The 24,448-nt window shown below is 41.2% G+C and overlaps 1 protein-coding gene across 1 annotated transcript in view; it reads left to right on the forward strand.

Annotated features, from left to right (window-relative positions):
- Positions 1-11,021, forward strand: part of LOC144771768 (uncharacterized) — a 51,257-nt gene extending 40,236 nt beyond the window's left edge. Inside the window, exons 4-6 of the mRNA XM_078656064.1 lie at positions 3,042-3,479; positions 8,728-8,943; positions 10,747-11,021. Coding sequence (XP_078512190.1) covers positions 3,042-3,479; positions 8,728-8,943; positions 10,747-11,004 — 912 coding nt within the window. The 3' untranslated portion in view covers positions 11,005-11,021. The remainder of the gene's footprint in view (positions 1-3,041; positions 3,480-8,727; positions 8,944-10,746) is intronic.
- The last annotated feature ends 13,427 nt before the right edge of the window (positions 11,022-24,448 follow it).

The following is a 24,448-nucleotide window of genomic DNA, read 5'->3' on the forward strand; positions in this document are numbered from 1 at the left end:
ATCCAAGTATTAAAGAACAACTTAAGCATATTGGTAACAAATTTTTAAACTGTAGCGAAATAAGTGCACAAGAAGCAGCCTATCTTATACTTCAAATTCCTTTACGGAAAAGTTCAAGATCTTTTGTATTTATTAATACAAGTCCTAATGGAAAGCGTACATACTTATTAAAAGACCTTGAAACCATCAATTTGTTACCAGATACATCTTGTAAAATACAATATGATAATGTTATAGTGAGGTACAGCAAACGCCCTAATAAATTAGAAACATGTACGTTGGCTGACTATGCATCTATGTATAATGAAAAGAAAAAATGTCAAAAAAAACAAGAAACAGGGCATGACAATTTCCTTACTGAAAATAACTTCCATAGCTCAGATGAAGAAGAACTTGAGATAAATTTACTAGACGAAACAGACTACATAAAAAGAAAAAAAGAAAAAGTAATTCGCTATTGCAGATTTAATGTAAAAAATGACTCAGAAAATTACTATAGAGAATTGCTAATGCTTTTTTACCCATGGCGAAATGAAAATCAAATAATTAATAACAACAAAACATATTATGAACGCTATCTCCAACTTAAAGACACAGTAGACTTTAATCATAATAAATATAATAAGCATTGTAGACAACTAACAACTGCTAGCAATGAAAACAGTGTATTAGATACATTAATACCACCAATAGATAGTGAAGCAGAAGATTCCATATCCCATGAAATGCAAGATAATGAAAGGCCATTATATGACCTATCATTTGATTTAGGCATTAGAAGTACAAGTATAGAAGAAACACTAACAAATAACATAATGCCAAAAGAACAATATGACAGTATAATGCAAAATCTTACAGCAGAACAACTTAACTTTATATATCATCATTTGCATTGGGTTAAAACAGAAGAAACACCCTGCTACACATTTTGTACTGGTGGTGCAGGAGTAGGCAAAAGCTTCCTTATTACAGCACTTCACCAAACATTTGTACGTTATTACAATACAAAAGCAGGAGAAAACCCAGATAACATATATGTATTGCTTACAGCTCCAACAGGCAAAGCAGCATATAACATTCAGGGCAAAACACTACATAGTACCTTTAAAATACCAATTTCACAAACACTAACTTATAAACAGCTAACTCATGAAAATAGAAGTAGACTACAAAGTGAGCTAATGCATCTAAAATTGCTAATAATAGATGAAATATCAATGGTGGGAGCTAATGTATTTAATTTCATACATAATAGACTACAAGAAATAAAAATGTCTAATCTCCCTTTTGGTGGAATATCTATTTTAGCAATAGGAGACTTTTACCAATTAAAGCCAGTTTTTGACACATACATATTTGACAATCCGAAACATTCATACAGGCCAGTAAGTACCAATTTATGGCAAACACATTTTAAGTTATTTGAGTTAACTAAAATCATAAGACAACAAAATGATTCAGCATTTGCAGAACTACTAAACAGATTAAGAGAAGGGAAACAAACTAATGAAGATATAAGAGAGATACAAACACGAGAAATAGAACCACCTGAAAACATTCGCAAAACTATACCATATATTATGGGAACTAACAATGAAGTGAATAAGATAAATAGTGCAGTTTTATTAGAACATATAACGCAATACACAGTATACACAGCTACAGCAATAGATACAGTTGCATCAGACCTAAGTGAAGTAGTAAAAAAAAAAATACTAAACAAGTTACCAGCAGACAGTACTAAAACAATGGGCCTGCCATCAATATTGCATATTGCATTACAATTAAGATATGACTTAACTTGCAATATACATGTCAATGATGGATTAACAAATGGTGCAACAGGAATAGTGGAATTTGTAGAAACAATAAATAACAGCCCAAGTGTAATTTGGATAAGATTTGATAAAGAAACAGTTGGAAAACTAACAAGACAAGCAAACAGACACATATATCACAGTAACATTTTGCCTCATTGGACACCAATTCATGCTATAACACGACATTTTCAATTTACACAGAAATATATAACAATAATACGCAAGCAATTCCCATTGCGCCAATCATCTGCACGTACTATACATAGGACACAGGGAGAAACTATAGAACCACTTTACATACACTTTAACAATAGCAAAGTACATCATTTGCATTACGTAGCTTTAAGCAGAGCTAAATCATTAGCCAACATATATGTAAAAAACTTCCAGCAAGACAAAATAGCTGTTCATCCAAAAGTACATGAAGAAATGACACGCTTACGCACAGACATGCAATTGCACATATCAGTACCACAGTTAGAGTGCTATAACGAAGACTGTAACATAATTGTGCATAACATAAGATCCCTGCAAAGAAATTACACTGCTATAAAATCTGACAAAAATATCATGAATAGCGACATAATATGCCTCACTGAGATAAATACCACTAGAAAAGCAGATATGAATAGTTTCTTACTAGAACAATATCATCTAGTAATATTTGATAAATTTCACAATCAGCAAACAAAACATGGAATTGCCATTTATTACAGAAAAAACATTTGCTTATTACCAATATATAAAACACTACATGAAATCGACTTTTTATATTTCACTCAGCATCTTAATAATTGTGACTACTTATTTGTTACACTATACAAACCACCACATGTAAGTCTACAAACATTATTACACGATTTAACTACCATACTCAACTTTTATCCAAATTATAAATATGTAATCATGGGAGACTTCAACATAGATTTAACACAAAGAACACTAAACACAACTTTGCTATTAGAATATATGCTAGAACAATTTCAATGTCAGCAAAAAGTACAACAATACGCAACAGACTACAATTCAACATTAGACCATATCTATACTAATGTAGATGTAATGCACTATGGTACATTAGAATCATATTATAGTGATCACAAAGCATTATGGGTAGCAGTTTAAATGCAAACAATCTCCTTTAACATGTGCTTTTATTCCAGCTAATTACAAAGGGGAAAACATGTCCAGAATGTGTACTAACATTTACTCTCATTTCAGATGATTTCCATAGAAGAACTTAAACAAATGAAAGAAGCCGAAAGCAAACCTTACCAAAAATCCATCAGAGCGAACGTTGGGAAATGTTCAACAAAAACAAACTATAAAAACGCAAAACAAGAGGACAGAGTATTATATCACCTTGCTCTAGCTGATCACAGTGCTTCCATCAAAGCAACATGCTACAATGAAGACTTTTATCAACAAACAAAAGAAGGAAATGCAATAATAATTCGGAATTTCCTAACTAAAAACAATGTCGTCATCATCACAAAGCAAACTAAGATAGCAAGATTAAAACCCTTCACTATACCTCCGGAAATATTGCAGGAAGCGGAAAATATTCTACAACCACCTGCTCCACCTATTTCACCAATAAAAACTGTCAAAGGAGCAAAATTACGCACATTAATGAGCATATCAGGAACAATTACTGAAGTAAGCTCATACACAATCTTTACACACACCCTTTCCAAAACTATCTTTAACACACACTCTTTGCACAAACTCATTCGCGCACACACTTTCACACAAAAAACCAACAATCTTTCACAAAGACACTTCCTCAAACACTCTGTCACTCCCACACTCTGTCACTCCCACACTGTCACTCCCACACTCTGTCGCTCCCAGAGTGTGGGAGGGACAAACTGGGAGTGTGGGAGAGACAGACTGGGGGAGTGTGGGCGCAACAAACTGCGAGTGTAAGAGCGACAGACTGTGGGAGCGACAGACTGTGGGAGCAACAGTGTCGCTACTACACTCCCACACTCTGTCACTGCCACAGTGTGGGAGCAACAAACTGTGAGCGTGTGGAAGCGACAGACTGGGAGTGTGGGAACAACAGACTGGGAGTGTGAAAGCAACAGAGTGTGGGAGCGACACTATTGCTCCCACACTCTGTCGCTCCCACCCTCCCAGTCTGTTGCTCCCACACTCCCAGTCTGTCGCTCCCACACTCTGTCGCTCCCACAGTCTGTCGCTCCCACACTGTGGAAACAACAAAGTGCAGGATCAACAGAGTGGGAGTATAGTAGCGACACTGTCGCTCCCACACTCTGCCACTCCCGCACTCTATCACTCCCACACTGTAGGAGCGACATTGTCGCTACTACACTCCCACACTCTGTCACTCTATTGCTCCCACACTCTGTCGCTCCCACACTCCCAGTCTGTTGCTCCCACACTCTGGGAGCAACAGTGTGGGAGTGTAGTAGCGACACTTTCGCTCTATCACTCACACACTATGGGAGCGATAGTGTTGCTACTACACTTCCACACTCTGTCACTCTATTGCTCCCACACTCTGTCGCTCCCAGAGTGTGGGAGCAACAGACTGGGGGAGAGACAGACTGTGGAAACAACAGACTGGGAGTGTGAAAGCGACGGAATGTGGGAGTGTAGTAGCAAAAAAGTCCCACACTGTCGCTCCCACACTCCCAGTCATTTGCTCCCACACTCCCACAGTCTGTCGCTCCCACACTCTGGGAGCGACAGAGTGTGGGAGTGTAGTAGCGGCACTTTTGCTCCCACACTCTGGCGCTCCCGCACTCTGTCGCTCCCACAGTGTGGAAGCAACAAACCGAGTGTGGGAGCGACAGACTGTGGGAGTGTGGGAACAACAGACTAGGAGTGTGAAAGCGACAAAGTGTGGGAGTGTAGTAGCGACACTTGCTCCCACACTGTCGCTCCCACACTCCCAGTCTGTTGCTCCCACACTCCCACAGTCTGTCGCTCCCACACGCTGGGAGCAACAGAGTGTGGGAGTGTAGTAGCGACACTTTCACTCTATCACTCACACACTGTGGGAGCGATAGTGTTGCTACTACACTTCCACACTCTGTCACTCTATTGCTCCCACACTCTGTCGCTCCCAGAGTGTGGGAGCAACAGACTGGGGGAGCGACAGACTGTGGGAGTGTGGAAACAACAGACTGGGAGTGTGAAAGCGACAGAGTGTGGGAGTGACAGAGTGTGGGAGTGTAGTAGCGACACTTGCTCCCACACTGTCGCTCCCACACTCCCAGTCTGTTGCTCCCACACTCCCACAGTCTGTCGCTCCCACACTCTGGGAGCAACAGAGTGTGGGAGTGTAGTAGCGACACTTTCGCTCTATCACTCACACACTGTGGGAGCGATAGTGTTGCTACTACACTTCCACACTCTGTCACTCTATTGCTCCCACACTCTGTCGCTCCCAGAGTGTGGGAGCAACAGACTGGGGGAGCGACAGACTGTGGGAGTGTGGAAACAACAGACTGGGAGTGTGAAAGCGACAGAGTGTGGGAGTGACAGAGTGTGGGAGTGTAGTAGCGACACTTGCTCCCACACTGTCGCTCCCACACTCCCAGTCTGTTGCTCCCACAGTCTGTCGCTCCCACACTCTGGGAGCAACTGAGTGTGGGAGTGTAGTAGCGACACTTGCTCCCACACTGTCGCTCCCACACTCCCAGTCTGTTGCTCCCACACTCTGGGAGCAACAGAGTGTGGGAGTGTAGTAGCGACACTTTTGCTCTATCACTCACACACTATGGGAGCGATAGTGTTGCTACTACACTTCCACACTCTGTCACTCTATTGCTCCCACACTCTGTCGCTCCCAGAGTGTGGGAGCAACAGACTGGGGGAGCGACAGACTGTGGGAGTGTGGAAACAACAGACTGGGAGTGTGAAAGCGACGGAATGTGGGAGTGTAGTAGCAAAAAAGTCCCACACTGTCGCTCCCACACTCCCAGTCATTTGCTCCCACACTCCCACAGTCTGTCGCTCCCACACTCTGGGAGCAACAGAGTGTGGGAGTGTAGTAGCGGCACTTTCGCTCCCACACTCTGCCGCTCCCGCACTCTGTCGCTCCCACAGTGTGGAAGCAACAAACCGAGTGTGGGAGCGACAGACTGTGGGAGTGTGGGAACAACAGACTAGGAGTGTGAAAGCGACGGAGTGTGGGAGTGTAGTAGCGACACTTGCTCCCACACTGTCGCTCCCACACTCCCAGTCTGTTGCTCCCACACTCCCACAGTCTGTTGCTCCCACACTCTGGGAGCAACAGAGTGTAGGAGTGTAGTAGCGACACTCGCTCCCACACTCTGCCGCTCCCGCACTCTCACTCACACACAGTGTCGCTACTACACTCCCACACTCTGTCACTCTATTGCTCCCACACTCTGTCGCTCCCAGAGTGTGAGAGCAACAGACTGCGAGTGTGGAAATGACAAAGTGTGGGAGCGACAGAGTATGGGAGCAACAAAGTGACAGAGTGTGGAAGTGTAGTAGCAACACTGTCGCTCCCACAGTGTGGGAGCGATCGAGTGTTGGAGCAACAGAGTGAGGGAGCAACAGTGTTGCTACTACACTCCCACACTGTCACTTTGTCGCTCCCACACTCTGTCACTTCCACACTCCCACACTCTGTCGCTTTCACACTCCCAGTCTGTTGTTTCCACACTCCCACAGTCTGTCGCTCCCACACTCTCACAGTTTGTTGCTCCCACACTGTGTGAGCGACGGAGTGTCGGAGCGACAGAGTGTGGGAGCGACAGGGTCGCTACTACACTCCCACCCTCTGTCATTCTGTTGCTCCCACACTCCGGGAGCGACAGAGTGTGGGAGCAATAGAGTGACAGAGTGTGGGAATGTAGTAGCGACAATGTCGCTCCTACAGTGTGGGAGTGATAGAGTGCGGGAGTGGCAGAGTGTGGCAGCGACAGTGTCGCTACTATACTCCCACACTCTGTTGATCCTGCACTTTGTCACTCCCACACTGTGGAAGCAACAGACTGTGGGAGTGTGGGAGCAACAGAGTGTGGGAGCGACAGACTGGGAGTGTGGGAACAACAGACTGGGAGTGTGAAAGCAACAGTGTGGGAGCGACACTATTGCTCCCACACTCTGTCGCTCCCACACTCCCACACTGTGGAAACAACAAAGTGCAGGATCAACAGAGTGGGAGTATAGTAGCGACACTGTCGCTCCCACACTCTGCCACTCCCGCACTCTATCACTCCCACACTGTAGGAGCGACATTGTCGCTACTACACTCCCACACTCTGTTACTCTATTGCTCCCACACTCTGTCGCTCCCAGAGTGTGGGAGCAACAGAATGACAGAGGGTGGGAGTGTAGTAGCGACCCTGTCGCTCCCACACTCTGTCGCTCCAACACTCCGTAGCTCCCACAGTGTGGGAGCAACAAACTGAGAGTGTGGGAGCGACAGACTGTGGGAGTGTGGAAACAACAGACTGGGAGTGTGAAAGCAACAGAATGTGGGAGTGTAGTAGCAAAAAAGTCCCACACTGTCGCTCCCACACTCACAGTCATTTGCTCCCACACTCTCACAGTCTGTCGCTCCCACACTCTGGGAGCAACAGAGTGTGGGAGTGTAGTAGCGGCACTTTCGCTCCCACACTCTGCCGCTCCCGCACTCTGTCGCTCCCACAGTGTGGAAGCAACAAACCGAGTGTGGGAGCGACAGACTGTGGGAGTGTGGGAACAACAGACTAGGAGTGTGAAAGCGACAGAGTGTGGGAGTGTAGTAGCGACACTTGCTCCCACACTCTGCCGCTCCCACACTCTATCACTCACACACAGTGTCGCTACTACACTCCCACACTCTGTCACTCTATTGCTCCCACACTCTGTCGCTCCCACAGTGTGGGAGCAACAGACTGCGAGTGTGGAAATGACAGAGTGTAGGAGCGACAGAGTATGGGAGCGACAAAGTGACAGAGTGTGGGAGTGTAGTAGCAACACTCGCTCCCACAGTGTGGGAGCGATCGAGTGTGGGAGCAACAAAGTGTGGGAGCAACAGTGTTGCTACTACACTCCCACACTGTCACTTTGTCGCTCCCACACTCTGTCACTTCCACACTCGCACAGTCTGTTACTCCCACAGTCTGGGAGCGACAGAGTGGGAGTGACAGAGTGTGGGAGTGTAGTAGCGCCACTATTGCTCCCACACTCTGTTGCTCCCACACTCCCAGTCTGTTGCTCCCACACTCTGTCGCTCCCACACTCTGTGTCGCTCCAACACTGTGGGAGCAACAGAGTGCAGGAGCAACAAAGTGTGGAAATATAGTAGCGACACTGTCGCTCCCACACTGTCGCTCCCAGTGTGGGAGTGACATAGTGCGGGAGCGTCAGAGTGTGGGAGCGACAGTGTCGCTACTACACTCCCACACTCTGTCGCTCCCACACTCCCACTCTGGGACTGTGGGAGCGACAGACTGTGGGAGCAACAGTGTCGCTACTACACTCCCACACTCTGTCACTCCCACAGTGTGGGAGCAACAAACTGTGAGAGTGTGGGAGCGACAGAGTGTGGGAGCGACAGTGTCGCTACTACACTTCCACCCTCTGTCATTCTGTTGCTCCCACACTCTGTCGCTCCCACACTCTCACTCTGACACTCCCACACACTGTCGCTCCCACACTCGGTTGCTCGTACACTCCCACTCTGTCGCTCCCACACTCCCACTCTGTCCCTCCCCCACTCTGTCGCTCTCCCCCACTCTGTCGCTCTCCCCCACTCTGTTGCTCTCCCCCACTCTGTCGCTCTCCCCCACTCTGTCGCTCTCCCCCACTCTGTCGCTCTCCCCCACTCTGTCGCTCTCCCCCACTCTGTCGCTCCCACACTCTGTCGCTCCCACACTCTGTCACACCACACTAAATATTTCGATTTGTCTTACAGGAAGAAGAAACAAAAAATATTTTGGTTGCTGGGCAGGAAACAAAACTTAAATCAATTACAGTAAACGATACAACTGACTCAATCAAAATAACACTTTGGAGAGATGCCGCAGATTTCCAAATACAAATCGGCTCCTACGTCAAAATAACTCACTTATCAGTGCACGAATTTCAGAATAATAAAATGTTAAATACAACACGGAATACGCAATTTCAAGTAAGTAAAACTATTTATTAATAACACACTACTACTAATTTTGCTACTTACTCATTACTATATACAACTATAGCTCTATGATCAATTTCTACTCCCTATGCACTCCCTATGCACTCTGCACTCCCTATGCACTCTGCACTCCCTATGCACTCTGCACTCCCTATGCACTCTGCACTCCCTATGCACTCTGCACTCCCTATGCACTCTGCACTCTGCACTCTTTATGCACTCTGCACTCTTTATGCACTCTGCACTCTTTATGCACTCTGCACTCTTTATGCACTCTGCACTCTTTATGCACTCTGCACTCTTTATGCACTCTGCACGCTCTGCACTCTTGATGCACTCTGCACTCTTTATGCACTATGCACTCTTTATGCACTCTGCACTCTTTATGCACTCTGCACTCTTTATGCACTCTTTATGCTCTGCACTCTTTATGCACTCTGCACTCTTTATGCACTCTGCACTCTTTATGCACTCTGCACTCTTTATGCACTCTGCACTCTTTATGCACTCTGCACTCTTTATGCACTCTGCACTCTTTATGCACTCTACACTTCCTATGCACTCTGCACTCCCTATGCACTCTGCACTCCCTATGCACTCTGCACTCCCTATGCACTCTGCACTCCCTATGCACTCTGCACTCCCTATGCACTCTGCACTCCCTATGCACTCTGCACTCCCTATGCACTCTGCACTCCCTATGCACTCTGCACTCCCTATGCACTCTGCACTCTTTATGCACTCTGCACTCTTTATGCACTATGCACTCTTTATGCACTCTGCACTCTTTATGCACTCTGCACTCTTTATGCACTCTGCACTCTTTATGCACTCTGCACTCTGCACTCCCTATGCACTCTGCACTCCCTATGCACTCTGCACTCTTTATGCACTCTGCACTCTTTATGCACTCTGCACTCTTTATGCACTCTGCACTCTTTATGCACTCTGCACTCTTTATGCACTCTGCACTCTTTATGCACTCTGCACTCTTTATGCACTCTGCACTCTTTATGCACTCTGCACTCTTTATGCACTCTTTATGCTCTGCACTCTTTATGCACTCTGCACTTCCTATGCACTCTGCACTCCCTATGCACTCTGCACTCCCTATGCACTCTGCACTCCCTATGCACTCTGCACTCCCTATGCACTCTGCACTCCCTATGCACTCTGCACTCTTTATGCACTCTGCACTCTTTATGCACTCTGCACTCTTTATGCACTCTGCACTCTTTATGCAGTCTGCACTCTTTATGCACTCTGCACTCTTTATGCACTCTGCACTCTTTATGCACTCTGCACTCTTTATGCAGTCTGCACTCTGCACTCCCTATGCACTCTGCACTCCCTATGCACTCTGCACTCCCTATGCACTCTGCACTCTTTATGCACTCTGCACTCTTTATGCACTCTGCACTCTTTATGCACTCTGCACTCTTTATGCACTCTGCACTCTTTATGCACTCTGCACTCTTTATGCACTCTGCACTCTTTATGCACTCTGCACTCTTTATGCACTCTGCACTCCCTATGCACTCTGCACTCCCTATGCACTCTGCACTCCCTATGAACTCTGCACTCTGCACTTCTTATGCACTCTCTCTGCACTCCCTATGCACTCTGCACTCCCTATGCACTACTATATACTCTCATAAATGCTATCTTCTATTACCTTCACCATGTATTAACTTCATTTGCACCAAAATATAAAAAAAAAATTTTATCTTTAGGGCAACAAAAACAATAAAAAACAAAAAAACAGCAACTAACTCATTTCTTTTTTCTCCACAGAAAATACAACCACCACAAGAAGAAATTACGTTAACAATATATGCAATAGAAAAAACAAATCAAGAACATTGTACTATTGCTATACAAATAGAAAATGCTGAAAACTGTCAAAACGCTGACATAAACAATACAGTTATAATGGACTACTTCAATATACCAGCCGACATTGATGACTTGGAAGAAGCATTAATAGAACACCTACCAAAAACAGTAAATGTGATTTTCCAGAATGGATACATCATCAAAATACTTTCCTAAAAAAATACTGCACAAAACTTTGCATTAATAAAAAGTAATAAAAAGTCAATATATATACTTTAATAAAAAAATGATAACCTTTTTTTCATGTCCTTTCATTCTTATAAACAAAGTACATAAATATATATTACTGTGCTATCATATATATATTACATCTCTAAACAAAATGCTAACATGCTTTATCAAATAACTTGTATTGTAATACAAAGTGCATCTGCAAATAATTGCATTATAAATGCACTGCACATTTATGTGTAAAGTAAAACACATCAACGTTTTACACATAATTGAAAGAAAATACAAAACACCATTTATCAAAAGCTCAAACTTTAACAAATGGAGTACAGAGTAAGGAGTGCATAGAGCATGACGAGTGCATAGGGAGTGCATAGGCAGTGCAGAGTACATAGGGAATGCAAAGTCCAGAAGGAGTGCATAGGAAGTGCAGAGTGCATTAAAAATGCAAAGTGCATAGGGAGTGTAGAGTGCATAGGGAGTGCAGGATGTATAGACAGTGCCTAGAGAGTGCATAGGTAATGCAGAGTGCATATGGAGTACAGAGTGCATAGAGAATGCAGAGAGAGTGCATAATAAATGCAGAGTGCATAGGGAGTGCAGAGTGCCTAGGGAATGCAGAGTGACTGCAAAAAAATAAAGTGCATAGAGAGTGCATAGGTAATGCAGAATGCATACAAAGTGCAGAGAGAGGGCGGAGTACAGAAAACTTGCAGAGTGCATAGACCCTGCGGAGTGCATAGAGAGTACTGTATAGGGAGTGCACTGCATAGGGAGTGCATAGGACGTGGAAAGTTCAGAGTACAGAGTGCTGCATAGGGAGTGCAGAGTGCATAGGGAGTGCAGAGTGCATAGAGAATGCAGACTGCATAGAGATTGCAGAGTGCATAGGTAATGCAAAATGCATACAAAGTGCAAAGTACATAGGGAGGGAAGAGAGAGTGCATAGGGAGTACAGAGTCCATAGGGAATGCAGAGAGTGTACAGTGCATAGGGAGTGCAGAGTGCATAGGAAGTGCAGAGTGCATACAGAGTGCTGCATAGGGAGTGGAGAGTACAGAGTGCTGCAGAGGGAGTACAGAGTGCATAGGAAATGCAGAGTGCATAGGGAATACAGGGAGTGTAGAGTGCAGAGTGACTCCAAATAAAGTGCATAGCAAGTGCATAGGTGATGCAGAATGCATACAAAGTGCAGAGAGAGTGCATAGGGAGTACAGAGTGCATAGGGAATGCAGAGAGTGCACAGTGCATAGGGAGTGCATAATACGTGCAGAGTGCATAGGGAGTGCGGAGTACAGGAAAAAAAGTACATAGAGTGCATAAACAGTGCATAGACAGTGCAGAGTGCATAGAGAGTACAAAGTGCTGCATAGGGACATAGGGAGTGCATAGGAAGTGCACCGTGCATAGAGAGTGCATGATGAGTGCAGAATGCATAGGAAGTGCAGAGTGCATACAGAGTGCTGCATAGGGAGTGCACAGTGCATAGGGAGTGCATAAGAAGTGGAAACTGCAGAGTACATAGAGAGTACAGAGTGCTGCATAGGGAGTACAGAGTGCATAGGGAGTGCAGAGTGCATAGGAAGTGCAGTGCATAGGGAATGCAGACTGCATAGGGAGTGCATAGGAAGTTCAGAATGCATAGTGACTGCAAAAAAAGTGCATAGAGTGCATAGATAATGCAGAATGCATACAAAGTGCAGAGTGCATAGGGAGTGCAAAGAGTGCGAAATACAGAAAACATAGAAAGTGCATAGGCAGTGCAGAGTGCATAGACAGTGCACAGAGAGTGCATAGAGTACAAAGTGCTGCATAGGGAGTGCAGAGTGCATAGAAAGTGCATAATGAGTGCATAGGAAGTGCAGAGTGCATACAGAGTGCTGCATAGGGAGTGCGCAGTGCATAGGGAGTGCATAGGAAGTGGAAAGTGCAGAGTACATAGAGAGTACAGAGTGCTGCATAGGGAGTACACAGTGTATAGGGAGTGCATAGGAAGTGCAGAGTGCATAGGGAATGCAGACTGCATAAAGAGTGCAGAGTGCATAGGAAGTGCAGAGTAACTGCAAAAAAAATAAGGGCAATGTAAATGACAATGCCATTTACTTATCTGTTTTAAAAACAAAAACAGATAAACAAAATTTAGGCATATACAATGCCAATAACTCAAAATTTTCCAAAGGCGAAACCATTGCATTGTAAATGCTTGTTATATTGGTTTCGTCCCCCACTCTTTTTCAGTCAGCCTGTTTCGCTTCTGCTAAAGCAACTCCAGGTGGTCCCACCGCTCACTTTATAGTAAACTGTAATGTTGCAGCTAAAATATTTGGAGATTATGATAATACTTGTCATATATGCTGATAAGTGGCAAAATACCGCACCAGGCATTTTACATTATTTGAGAAAGAATAGAACAATCACAATAACTTTTGCCTGTGCTTTGGTGAACAAAACAATTCGGAAAAAAACTGCAGCACGTCTTTGCGTTGGTGGGGCATTACTATATGTCAGACTCTTTTCTTTCCACTACATGGGGTACAGTAAGATGGTGCAGGCGGTATGTTACCTTTACTACGTATTATTTACACCGACTAGCATTTACAGCACATTTTTGTATGTATCGAGTCATTTACATTGTCCCACGTTTACAACGTATTGAAATGATCCGTAGTAAAGGTAACTTTTTAAAGATCTTTTTGCAAAATAAGTTTTGGGAACTTCGCATTGAGGGGCATATTATCAAGGGGGTTTATCTCCGCTTTTTTGGCATTAAAAGCCAAGAAAGCGGAGATAAAATTATCTCCCTATTACCTAGCTGTCGCTAACACCAGTTAGCGACCGCTAGTAGGAGATAGCGACCATCTTGGGCCCCACTTTACATGTCAGTGATATTTATCACTAATGACATGCAAAGTGGGCGTGCCAAGATGTTAGCGACTGGAAACAACTTTTGGAGATATTCGCGCTAAGCGCGAATATCTCCAAAAACTAACACCTGCCCTGAGCAGTTCTTAGCCATGTTATCCAATGGGAGGTGGATAACATGGCTAAGAGCATTAGCTCGGTAATGCATGAATATCGCGGACTTTTCAGCGATATTCATGCATTGCGGCCGTTTTTTATCGCATTTGCGATAAACCTTGATAATAGCAAGGTTTATCTGCGATAATTTCTGACGATGCTTAGCGGTAAAAAATTCGTTGCTAAGCATCGTTAGCGATAAATATCGCTTAACGTTGGTAAAATGCCCCTGAGTTTTTACAATTATATTAATGTGAATTAAAGTTGCGGCATTAATAAAGACTTAAAATTATCAACTTTTATGACCAATAGATGGCAGTGTTGTGTTAAAATATCACTGCACAACGGAAAGCATGCGATTTCTGAAATCCTCAATAGACTGTCAGGTGTTGCATAGTCGAGCTGAAAAAGTAGAATATTAAGTACAACAATTAAAAAAATATATAATAGAAAAGTAATAATTAATTTTCATTTTGTAAAGCAATGCCAATGTGTGGATAAAGGGTTCGCAGGGCACAGAGTTCCTAAACATAAAAGAAATTACAAAAATAAACAGATACCAAAAATTCTACAGTTATCTAACTTAAAATAAATGTTCATTGCAATTTTCTGTTATGCATTGCAAAAGTATGTGTTGTAAATGTATTTTAAATTGAGTTCATTACTTGATTACTGACCTTCAGCTAGATTTCCTCTTTATCCCTGAATCGTGGCTCAAAGAGTGGTGTAATCCTGACATTGCTCTTTCCCTATCCCCGGTTAAACCATTCTCAGTGGGGACTCGTAGGGGTGGCTTGGCAATTATTTTCTATGATGCCCTTTAATGTGAAACTGTTGACTTAGGTCACTTGAAAGGGGCACAGAGTCTGGGGTTTTGCTTCAAGCGGTGCTTTAAGTGGGCCGGCACTGTCCTGTATGGAGTACTTGCACTTTTTATGTTGAGAGGGAGAGTACCAGTACTTCTCAAGAGAAATGCTATACTTTTAATTGGAGAGTACCGGAACTTCTATTTTCCCATTTCAAGCACTGGCTTCAAGATTAGCCCTTCTTTATCTTTTGTAGGTGGCCTAATATATCATCCCCCAGGTCCAGGACCAACTTTTTTTAACATCTCTGGGTGACGCACTACCTCTTCTTGTACTTCGCTATCCAAACTTTACAATTTTGGGAGACTTTAACTTCCATCTTGAGTGTGGTAAAGATTCTTAAGTAGCCCATTTTACCGATATTTTAGGTATCATGGGATCCACCAATCTGTTACCTCTCCTACCCTCATTGCGGCCATACCTTGGCTGGGCCTGCTCTAATAACCCAATCTACTAATTGAAGCCCCCATTCGACAGACTTGGACGATCACATGCTGATTCCTTTTAGAACTAGGCTTGAGAAAGACAGTTTTCCCTCACCATACTGAAATGGGGCAAATTGTTGTCTGGTCACAATTTCTCCACACATCTAGCTATTCCTGCCACCAACAATGACCTGTAACACAGCAGAAGATATGTCATCCTTAAATAATTGGATTACTGACAGGTATTAGTACCAGCAACTTCTAAAAATAATCCAAAATTATGCAACTGGCAGTGTGGGCTCAGAACAAGGGTGCACTGGTGTAATATCAAGACGATTCCATTAGCATACTCTCACGCTCATCTTTAAGTGGTCACACTGCCCCCAGGTCACATTTATGCAAAATCCAATTTTAAAAGAATGGGAGCATGTAAAAGTCCACCATTAATTTGTCTTTCCAAAACTCAAAGAATAATAATATTAATTCCCTAATTCTCATCAGTCAAATTAATGATGGACTTTTACACGCTCCATTTCTTCTAAAATTGGATTCTTCTAAAAAGACCCACCATTCTCAGCCTTCAAATCCTTGGTTTACCCAGGCCTTAGCAGAACAGCATCTGGGCTGTAAGCAATTGGAATGGAAGTGGCAGAAAGCTTATAATGCAGAGGATTTTCTGTGTTACACATTGGCATTGAAAACCTATCATGGTCAGATTTAGACTGCCTAAAAAAGTTTACTTTTCCACTCAGATTGATGAAGTCCAAGTAAATCAAAAAACAATTTTCAAGATTTCTGAATCATTTTTACAAACGAAGGCTCTGGTTCGGGATATACTGCCCTCTCAAATCCTATGCAACCAAATCTCTTAATTTTTTAAAGAGAAAATACGGGCCATACAATGTGATTTTATAACTTGCAAATCCTTGTTGAATGATATGGCGGCGAATACCCCTCTGAAAGTAGTGACTGAACTGCTGACAAACTTTCAAGTAAGTGTCTTTGCTAAGTCATGGCAAGCTATATTGTCCTGTAATTCTGGATCCCCTAATGATCCTTGCCCCCCTCGTATTCTTCATAAAGCAGTGATTAATGACTTCTGGAGTACTTCATTGGTTTAAGCAGCGCTCCCGACTGACTGGAAATTGGCAGTGGTTAAACCTTTGCTGAAAAATCATCGAGCTGACCCAACTACACTTTCTAATCTCTGGCCTTATTTCACTAATTCTCGCCTTGAGTTAAATCATGGAAAAATTGGTCAATGGCCAATTAACTGCTTTTCTGGAAGATGATAATATACTTCATCCTCAGCAGTCTGGTTTTTGACCAAGACATTCGACAGGAGTCAGCCGTGGTAATTTTATTGGACTTATCCACTGCATTTGATACCATCTCTCATGATATCTTGCCCCAACGTATTAATGACTGTGGGATTTCACAACTCGCACTATCTTGGATCAATTTCTTCTGTACAGAGCAGAGACAAACATTTGTACTAGATCCATTTTCATCCCCTGAAGGATTGTCACCTCAGGAGTACTCAGGGCTGGAGACGCACGAGCGCGCGACACATGATGGCTGCCGCCTAAAGAGCTCCGGCACTTTGTGCCCATTTGGTATTATAAAAACGCCGATTTTACATCAAAATTACGGCGAAAATTAGGTCGCTTGTGCTATGAACCCTGTACCTGTAGAGGACGGTGATATTGGACGATTTTTGTGGTGGCGAGCAGCGTTTTCCCTGCCTTCAGCTTCTGCCTCTAGCTCTGCTTCCAGGAACAGCCAGGTTTGTCAGTCAGGGGGGGCGGAGCAACACGTCAGGAAAGGACCAGGCTTGCGCCTAGCCACTCCCATAGCCCATTATAGCTGCTGCACCAACTTTAATAAGGATTTCTTCTCGGCTGCCTTATATCTTTACTCCTTTTTCTTCTTTTTTACTAAATTATTGACTTTGGTTATTCAAACAAAATGGATAATAAGAATTCTATTTATACGAAAAGAAGGCAGCAGGTTTCACCTCCACCAATTAAATCAAAGGCAGTTGAATCCTCAGAACCTTCACTATCCTTAATCTTAGAAGAAATTCAAGCACTTCGCATTAACACAGATTCTATTGCTTCAGAAATTAAAAATGTACGAAAAGAAATGGCGAGTTTATCTATGAAAGTTTCTGATAATGCAATTAAAATACAGAATAATAAGACCAAGCTTCAATCTTTTTAACCCTCTTGTTGCAAAAATATCACCAATGTCTACACAGCTCCTAGATATGGAAAATCGCAACAGACAATACAACTTACGCATTTTTAATTTGCCAGAAGAGGTTGAAGGTAGCAACTGCAGACTGTATTTACAAAATTTGATTCCAAGCCTTCTACAAATTAAATTTCCCCAAAAATTTGAGATTGATAAGGCCACAGGATTCCTTCACATCGCAATCCTAAGCATACGAAACCTCTTTAAATGATATTCAAAATTCTCCGACATCACCATCTGGTTTTGATTAGAAAAGCAGCACGAGAAATTCCTTCCTTGATGATCAATGGGAATAACATTTTCATTCATCAGGATTTTGCTAAAGAAACAGTTTCAACTCGCAAGGAGTTCACTGCTCTACGTCCTCAATTGCGAAGTCTTGGATTCAAATATGGTCTTTTTGACCCTTCAAGTATGCGTATCTGGAAAGATAATTTTTCGAAATCTTTTTATCGTCCTTATGATTTACGTCAGTTTTTGGATCAACATGCACAGCATTCCATGGATACTAATGACTCTAACACTTGATTTTACCTAAATACATGTGTTCTGACATACTAATGACTTATTCTCCATAGGGCCCCAACGGTTCCGGTCATTCTTGTAGAACATATGTGCGTTTCGTTCTTCATATTTATGTACTTTGTTTGTTCTTTTCTCCCTGTTTTAATTTCTTCCTATCCTTTTACAAATTCTGTTCTCTTTTATAACTTCTCTGGGCCTGATTCTGATGCGGGTTGGAAAGCTTCCTGACCGAATTGGTTTGGAAATGGTTTCCAACCCACTCAGATCGGGAGAGTCTGACCGACGGAGTACGATGCATCCAGATGCTTCCTGATACGATTTGGTTGGACTCCCATTGACTACGATGGGAGCATATGTTCCTAACCGCATCATGATTGGGCCCTCGGTTGGAAAGACACGTTCCCAATCCAATTCGGAAGGAGCAAATGCCGTTAGGAGGCCTTCCTAACCACATCAGAATCAGGCCCTAGGTAAGAATGCTTTCCTAACCGCATCAGAATCAGGCCCTAAATTTCTTCTTCTCCTTTTCTTGATCTTTTTACTTTTATTTCTTTTTTCATCTCTTAAATATGGCCAATGTTCATAATATTAAAGTTGTTTTTCTAAATGTTAAAGGATTACGTCATCCATTTAAACACATTTTCTTTTTATTATTTAGGTAGGTTGTTAGGCAGATATATGTTTTATTCAAGAGACTCATATTGATGATAAAATCTTAAATTACATGAAAAAGAAGTGGGTAGATACTATTGTTTCGTCACCTGCTAATGGTAAGAAAAATGGTGTAGCGATTTTCTTTGCAAAAAAATTACATTGTCATGTTTTGAGTAAAACCTCAGATACGGATGGTAGATATATAATAGTTAAACTGAAAGTTCATGATTCAGTCATATTTTTACTTAATGTTTATGGTCCTACTGCAGATGGCCCTGGTTTTTCGTCTAATATTACCACCGAGGTCTTAAAGTTGGGAAATGTTCCTCTAATTGTTGGAGGGGATTTTAATGTCATAGCTGACTCATTATTAGATAGAATTTCCAGCACTAAATTTTGCCCTCCTAAGGTTTTTCATGCTTTTAAATCCTTTATTCACACCACCAAGTTAGCTGATATTTGGCGTTTGCATTCCCCTACTGACAAATGTTTTACTTTTTTCTCTAATCCACATAATTCACATTCCCGGATGATTTTTTTAAAATTTCCATACAACCAATTCAGTCTGCAACTAGCCCTAAAATTAGTAATATTGATATATCTGATCATGCCTTGATTTCTTTTTTTCTAAATTTAACTTCCACTTTTACCAAGTAAACTAGATGGCGTATGACTACTGGAATTGTTCTTAATGAACATATTAAACCAAAAATCCTAAATGCCATTCAAGATTATTTTTTACTTAACCCTGAAGATTCCACTTCTATGGTCAATAGATGGGGCGCATTCAATGCATATATAAGAGGTGTAACTATTTCTATTATGGCCTACGAGAATAAAACATTCAATGCCCGTATCAAAAATTCGGAAAAACAAATTGCGAAATTTGAAAGACTTTTTTTCTCCAATGATCCTCAATTCCGAGTCAAACTGCAAAAGCTTTGATATGAATTTAACTTGATCCTCAGTAAAAGAGCTGGCATCCAACTCTCCAAATCTAAAGCTAAAATATGTTTTAATGTCAATAGAGCTGGGAAGCTTCTAGCTAATTATTTACGTATAAAAAAAGATAAGATGCAGATTACCTCAATTCATGGGCCAAATGGCAAAATTGCATTAACTCACAATGGTATTGTTAAATAATTTTTAGATTTTTACTCTACTCTATATAATAAACCAGATTTTCATGATGCCTCACTACTTGAAGCTTTCTTAAAAACTTGTGATTTGCCCAAAATCTCACAATCTGATAGGCTAGGGCTCGATCTACCCATTACTACAGATGAAATTTTAGCAGCCATAAAATCTCTTAAAAAAATACGTCTCCTGGCCCTGACGGTATACCGGCTGAATTTTATAAAGAGTTCCAATCCCAGCTTTTACTTTATTTATTTCAACTTTTAACTTGTTTTTGGTTCTTCAGGAACTATCTCTGGTTCTTTTACTGATGCTTTAATTATTGTGCTTCCCACACTGGATAAGGACCCTACTCTTGTTTAAATCATCGTCCTATATCTTTAATTAATCAAGATTGTAAATTATATGCCAAAATACTTGCCTCTAGATTAGCCCCTGTGCTAGATTCTATTATTCACCCAGATCAATCAGGTTTTCTGAAGAATAGATACTCTGCAAACAGCACAAGGACCTTATTGCATGTAATTGAACAGAGTTTCAATTTAACTACACCTTCTGGCATTTTGGCTTTAGATGCAGAAAAAGCCTTTGATAAAATCCATTGGCAATTTTTACTTCAGACCTTGTCAACATTTAATTTTGGTCCCTCGTTTATTATTATAATTTCTGCCTTGTATTTTGCTCCCACTGCTCCTTTATTTATCAATGGCCAAGTTTCAAGTCAATTTTCCCTTTTTAGAGGCACAAGACAAGGCTGTTCCCTCTCTCCACTTTTATTTCTAATTGGAATTGAACCTTTCCTTTCTCATATACAAAAATGCGACAATATTAAAGGTATTAAGATGAAAAATGTTACTATCAAAACCCTGGCTTATGCTGATGATGTGCTATTATTTATTATTGATCCTATTTCCTCAATTCCTTCCTTATTAGAAATTATTACAAAATATTCCATGGTTTCAGGATACAAACTCAATATTAATAAAACAAAATGTTTCTCCTTAAACATTTTTTGTACTCCTGATATGTTCCCTATGGCGGATATTATCTGGCAAAAAGATAAATTAAAATATCTTGCTATTTAGTTTTTGTCCTCCATTAAAGTAACATTAACATTGAATAGTATTTTTATCTTAAATGATATTAAAGATAAAACATCTAAATGGTCCTCACTTCATCTCTCTTGGTGGGGTAGGATGGAATCTATTAAAATGAATATTGCTCCTAAAGTTTTTTATATACTTGCTATGATTCCTACCCAGTTTCCATTAACATTTTATAAAGATGTTGATAGAATTCTCTCCAAATTTCTATGGAATAATAAATCATCTCGAATTGGTTATAACAAATTAAAATTTCCTATGTGTAACGCTGGATTTGGCCTACCTGACTTTTTACTTTATCATAAAGCATTTATATTGAAGCAAAGTTCTATATGGTTTATTTCTTCTTCTTTAATTAATCCTCCCACTTGGTTTCATATAGAGCAATCTCTTGTTAATCCTTATCCATTACCTACCTTGCTAACAATGTCTAACAAATCCTCAGAACTACATCAATCGGTTATTATTAAGTCCTCAAAACTAATTTTTATTGACTTAGACTAACATTTTTTATCTCCTATGATTCATACAGTAGACTTATATTTATGGCATAGTAAGGTTATTAAACTGAATAGAAACGTTACTTTTTGGAGTTCTTGGATTACGGCTGGTATCTTCTATCTTAAAGATATATATTGTAACAATGCCTTCAATCCCTTTGAGACTTTACAAATTAAATTTAGTTTACCTAAATCTGATTTTATTAAATTTGAGTTTTTATGTAATTCAATTTTGGATTCTTTCCCTCATGGTATTCCATCTACTGTAACAATGGATTTAGCTGTTTATATTCAAACTGTCTCTACATCCTCACATGCTGTTTCTATTCTGTATAAAAAATTATCTACTTCTATAGGAAACAATTTAACTATAATTTCAATGGTTTGGAATACTAAACTTACCCTTTCTTTATCTAATGATACATGGAAAATTATTTGGTTTAATAGTATTTCAGGATGGCTACCTGTTTCACTTTACCGAAACAATTCTTATATTTATTATGTTTATGGACTCCAATACGCTTATTTCGTGCTAAACCGCTACAATCTGAAACATGTAAAATGTAAATGTAAATGTATTTGAGCTTGTAAAGCGCACTGCTACCCGTCTGTAGGTTTCCTGGCGCTGTATAACTCTGGGGAACCCGTCCTGGCTTTACCTGTGGGATGGTCCCTGCTGGGAATCCCCAAGGTGGAGCCAGGCATCCCCGGAATTGATGGGGCCGTTGTGGAGATTAGGCAAGCTAATGCCCAGAGTTGCCGAGTGGAACCCCTGATTAGAGTAAGCACCGAAGCGAGAATTATCGAGCCGCTGACCCAAGTCCACAACCCTGCCGCGTCGGGAATTGAACCCTGGTCCCGGGCCGACTTCTGCTCCCGGGTCTGCCGCCTCTAACCAGTGAGCCACACTACTCCACACCAGTGAGCCACACTACTCCACACCAGTGAGCCACCAGTGAGTCACACTACTCCACACCAGTGAGCCACACTACTCCATGTTGGCATTGTAAATTACACCCAGGATCCTTACAACATATGCTTTTTGATTGCCCTTTAATTTTTTAATTTTGGTCTGATGTTTTGGATATTATACAAAAGATATTGCAGATTCATGAAGCTATTACTTATAAATTGGTAATATGTAAATCGGTTGGTCTTTTGTATAACCTAAATGACTTAGAAAGTAAATTGTTCAATTTCCTAATGTCAGCTGCTTTAAAATCTATTACTTCTTGCTGGAAAGATATTTCAACTCTATCAGTTCATGTTTGGTGGTCGTGGGTCATTTTTACAAGAAGAGGAGCTCAATTATCTTTGACTGGGATTAATCATAATTCTAACTTTTATCAATCCTTTTGGTTACCTATAGATACATAGTTGTCTTCTTAATTGTACTTTCAGACTTGTTATATTTCTACTATTATTTTATTCTATTACTCATATGATAAAAGTAACTCTGTTTTATAATAGATGACATAGTTTGTACTCATATTCACCTTCCCCTTCTCCCCCCTTTTTGTTTTTCTTCTTTCCCTTAATAGGACTAGTTAATTATATATACCTAAGGTGATCTGCTGATGTTTTTCTTTTTATATTTACTTATATTTTGATTAGGTATTTCTACTCATGTATAATTTTTCTGTATTGTCTGTTTATGTCACTTATTCTGAAAATTCAATAAAATATTTTGAACAGGGGTACTTCAGGGCCCTTAGCTCAGCCCTGTATTGTTTAACATGTATATGCCCCCCTGATTTTGTTGATTACATCTTTTGGAATAGAAACCACCACATATAGGCAGCTGATCTTATCACTGGATAAAGCATCCTTTGACTCAAAGCTTAATTTTAAAAAATTGCCTCACTGCAATCATTCATTGGATGCAATCCAATCTTTTAAAATGTAATACGGACAAGATCGAGATCATTTTGCTTGGGAAGTCAAACTTTTTTGCCCCAGCTCAAAGGTGGCCATACATGGGGCCCCCCTCTCCTCCAACTACCGTAGAGGTTGTAAGAATCCTCAGAGTCAAATTTGATGCTTCCTTGTGTTTTCGTGAACAACCCCTTGCAATAGCAGGTATGTGTTTAAATCTTATACAATCTATATATATAAAAACGAATGTATGTCTGTCTGTTTGTCATTTATGCATTACTACACCATTCATCCGACCGCCATGAAACTTTGGGAAGTTGTTGAGTACACTCCCGCGAAGGTTTCTGGCATAAATTTGTTTTAAATATCGGACCCCCAGGGTCCTCATAATCTTTCGAATACTGATGTACGCACCAGAAGGAAAAACAACAAATCGTGTATCCACAAGCACTCGAATAAATAAATAGAATTAAAACACCATTCCTCCGATCGCCATGAAACTTTGGGAAGTTGTTGAGTACACTCCCGCGAAGGTTTCTGGCATAAATTAATTTTAAATATCGCCCCCCCAGGGCCCTCACTCATAATCTTTCGAATACTGATGTACGCACAAGACGGAAAAACTAAAAATTGTGTATCCACAAGCACACAAATAAATAAATAGAATTAAAAAGGCATTCATCCGATCGTCAGGATACTTTGGGAAGTTGTTGAGTACACTCCCGCGAAAGTTTCTGGCATAAAATTCTTTTAAATATCGGCCCCCCAGGGTCCTCATAATCTTTCGAACGCACCAGACGGAAAAACAAAAAATTGGGTATCCACAAGGACTCGAATAAATAAATAGAATTTAAATGACACTTTGAAATGTTTTCCACATTAAAATGAATACGTTTCAATAAAAATGACACAAAGTAAATGGAATGTTATCATAACGAGTTTCCTTGAATTTCCTTTCTTCAGAGATCGCAGCAACGCGCGACGGGTAAGCTAGTCACTTATAAAATGTTTTGACTACCTCCCATTGATAGCAAGAAAGACAGTTGCTGTTGCATTGATAACTTCTAGAT

This window comes from Lissotriton helveticus, chromosome 8 (genome assembly GCF_964261635.1).
Source record: "Lissotriton helveticus chromosome 8, aLisHel1.1, whole genome shotgun sequence".
Lineage (NCBI taxonomy): Eukaryota > Metazoa > Chordata > Amphibia > Caudata > Salamandridae > Lissotriton > Lissotriton helveticus.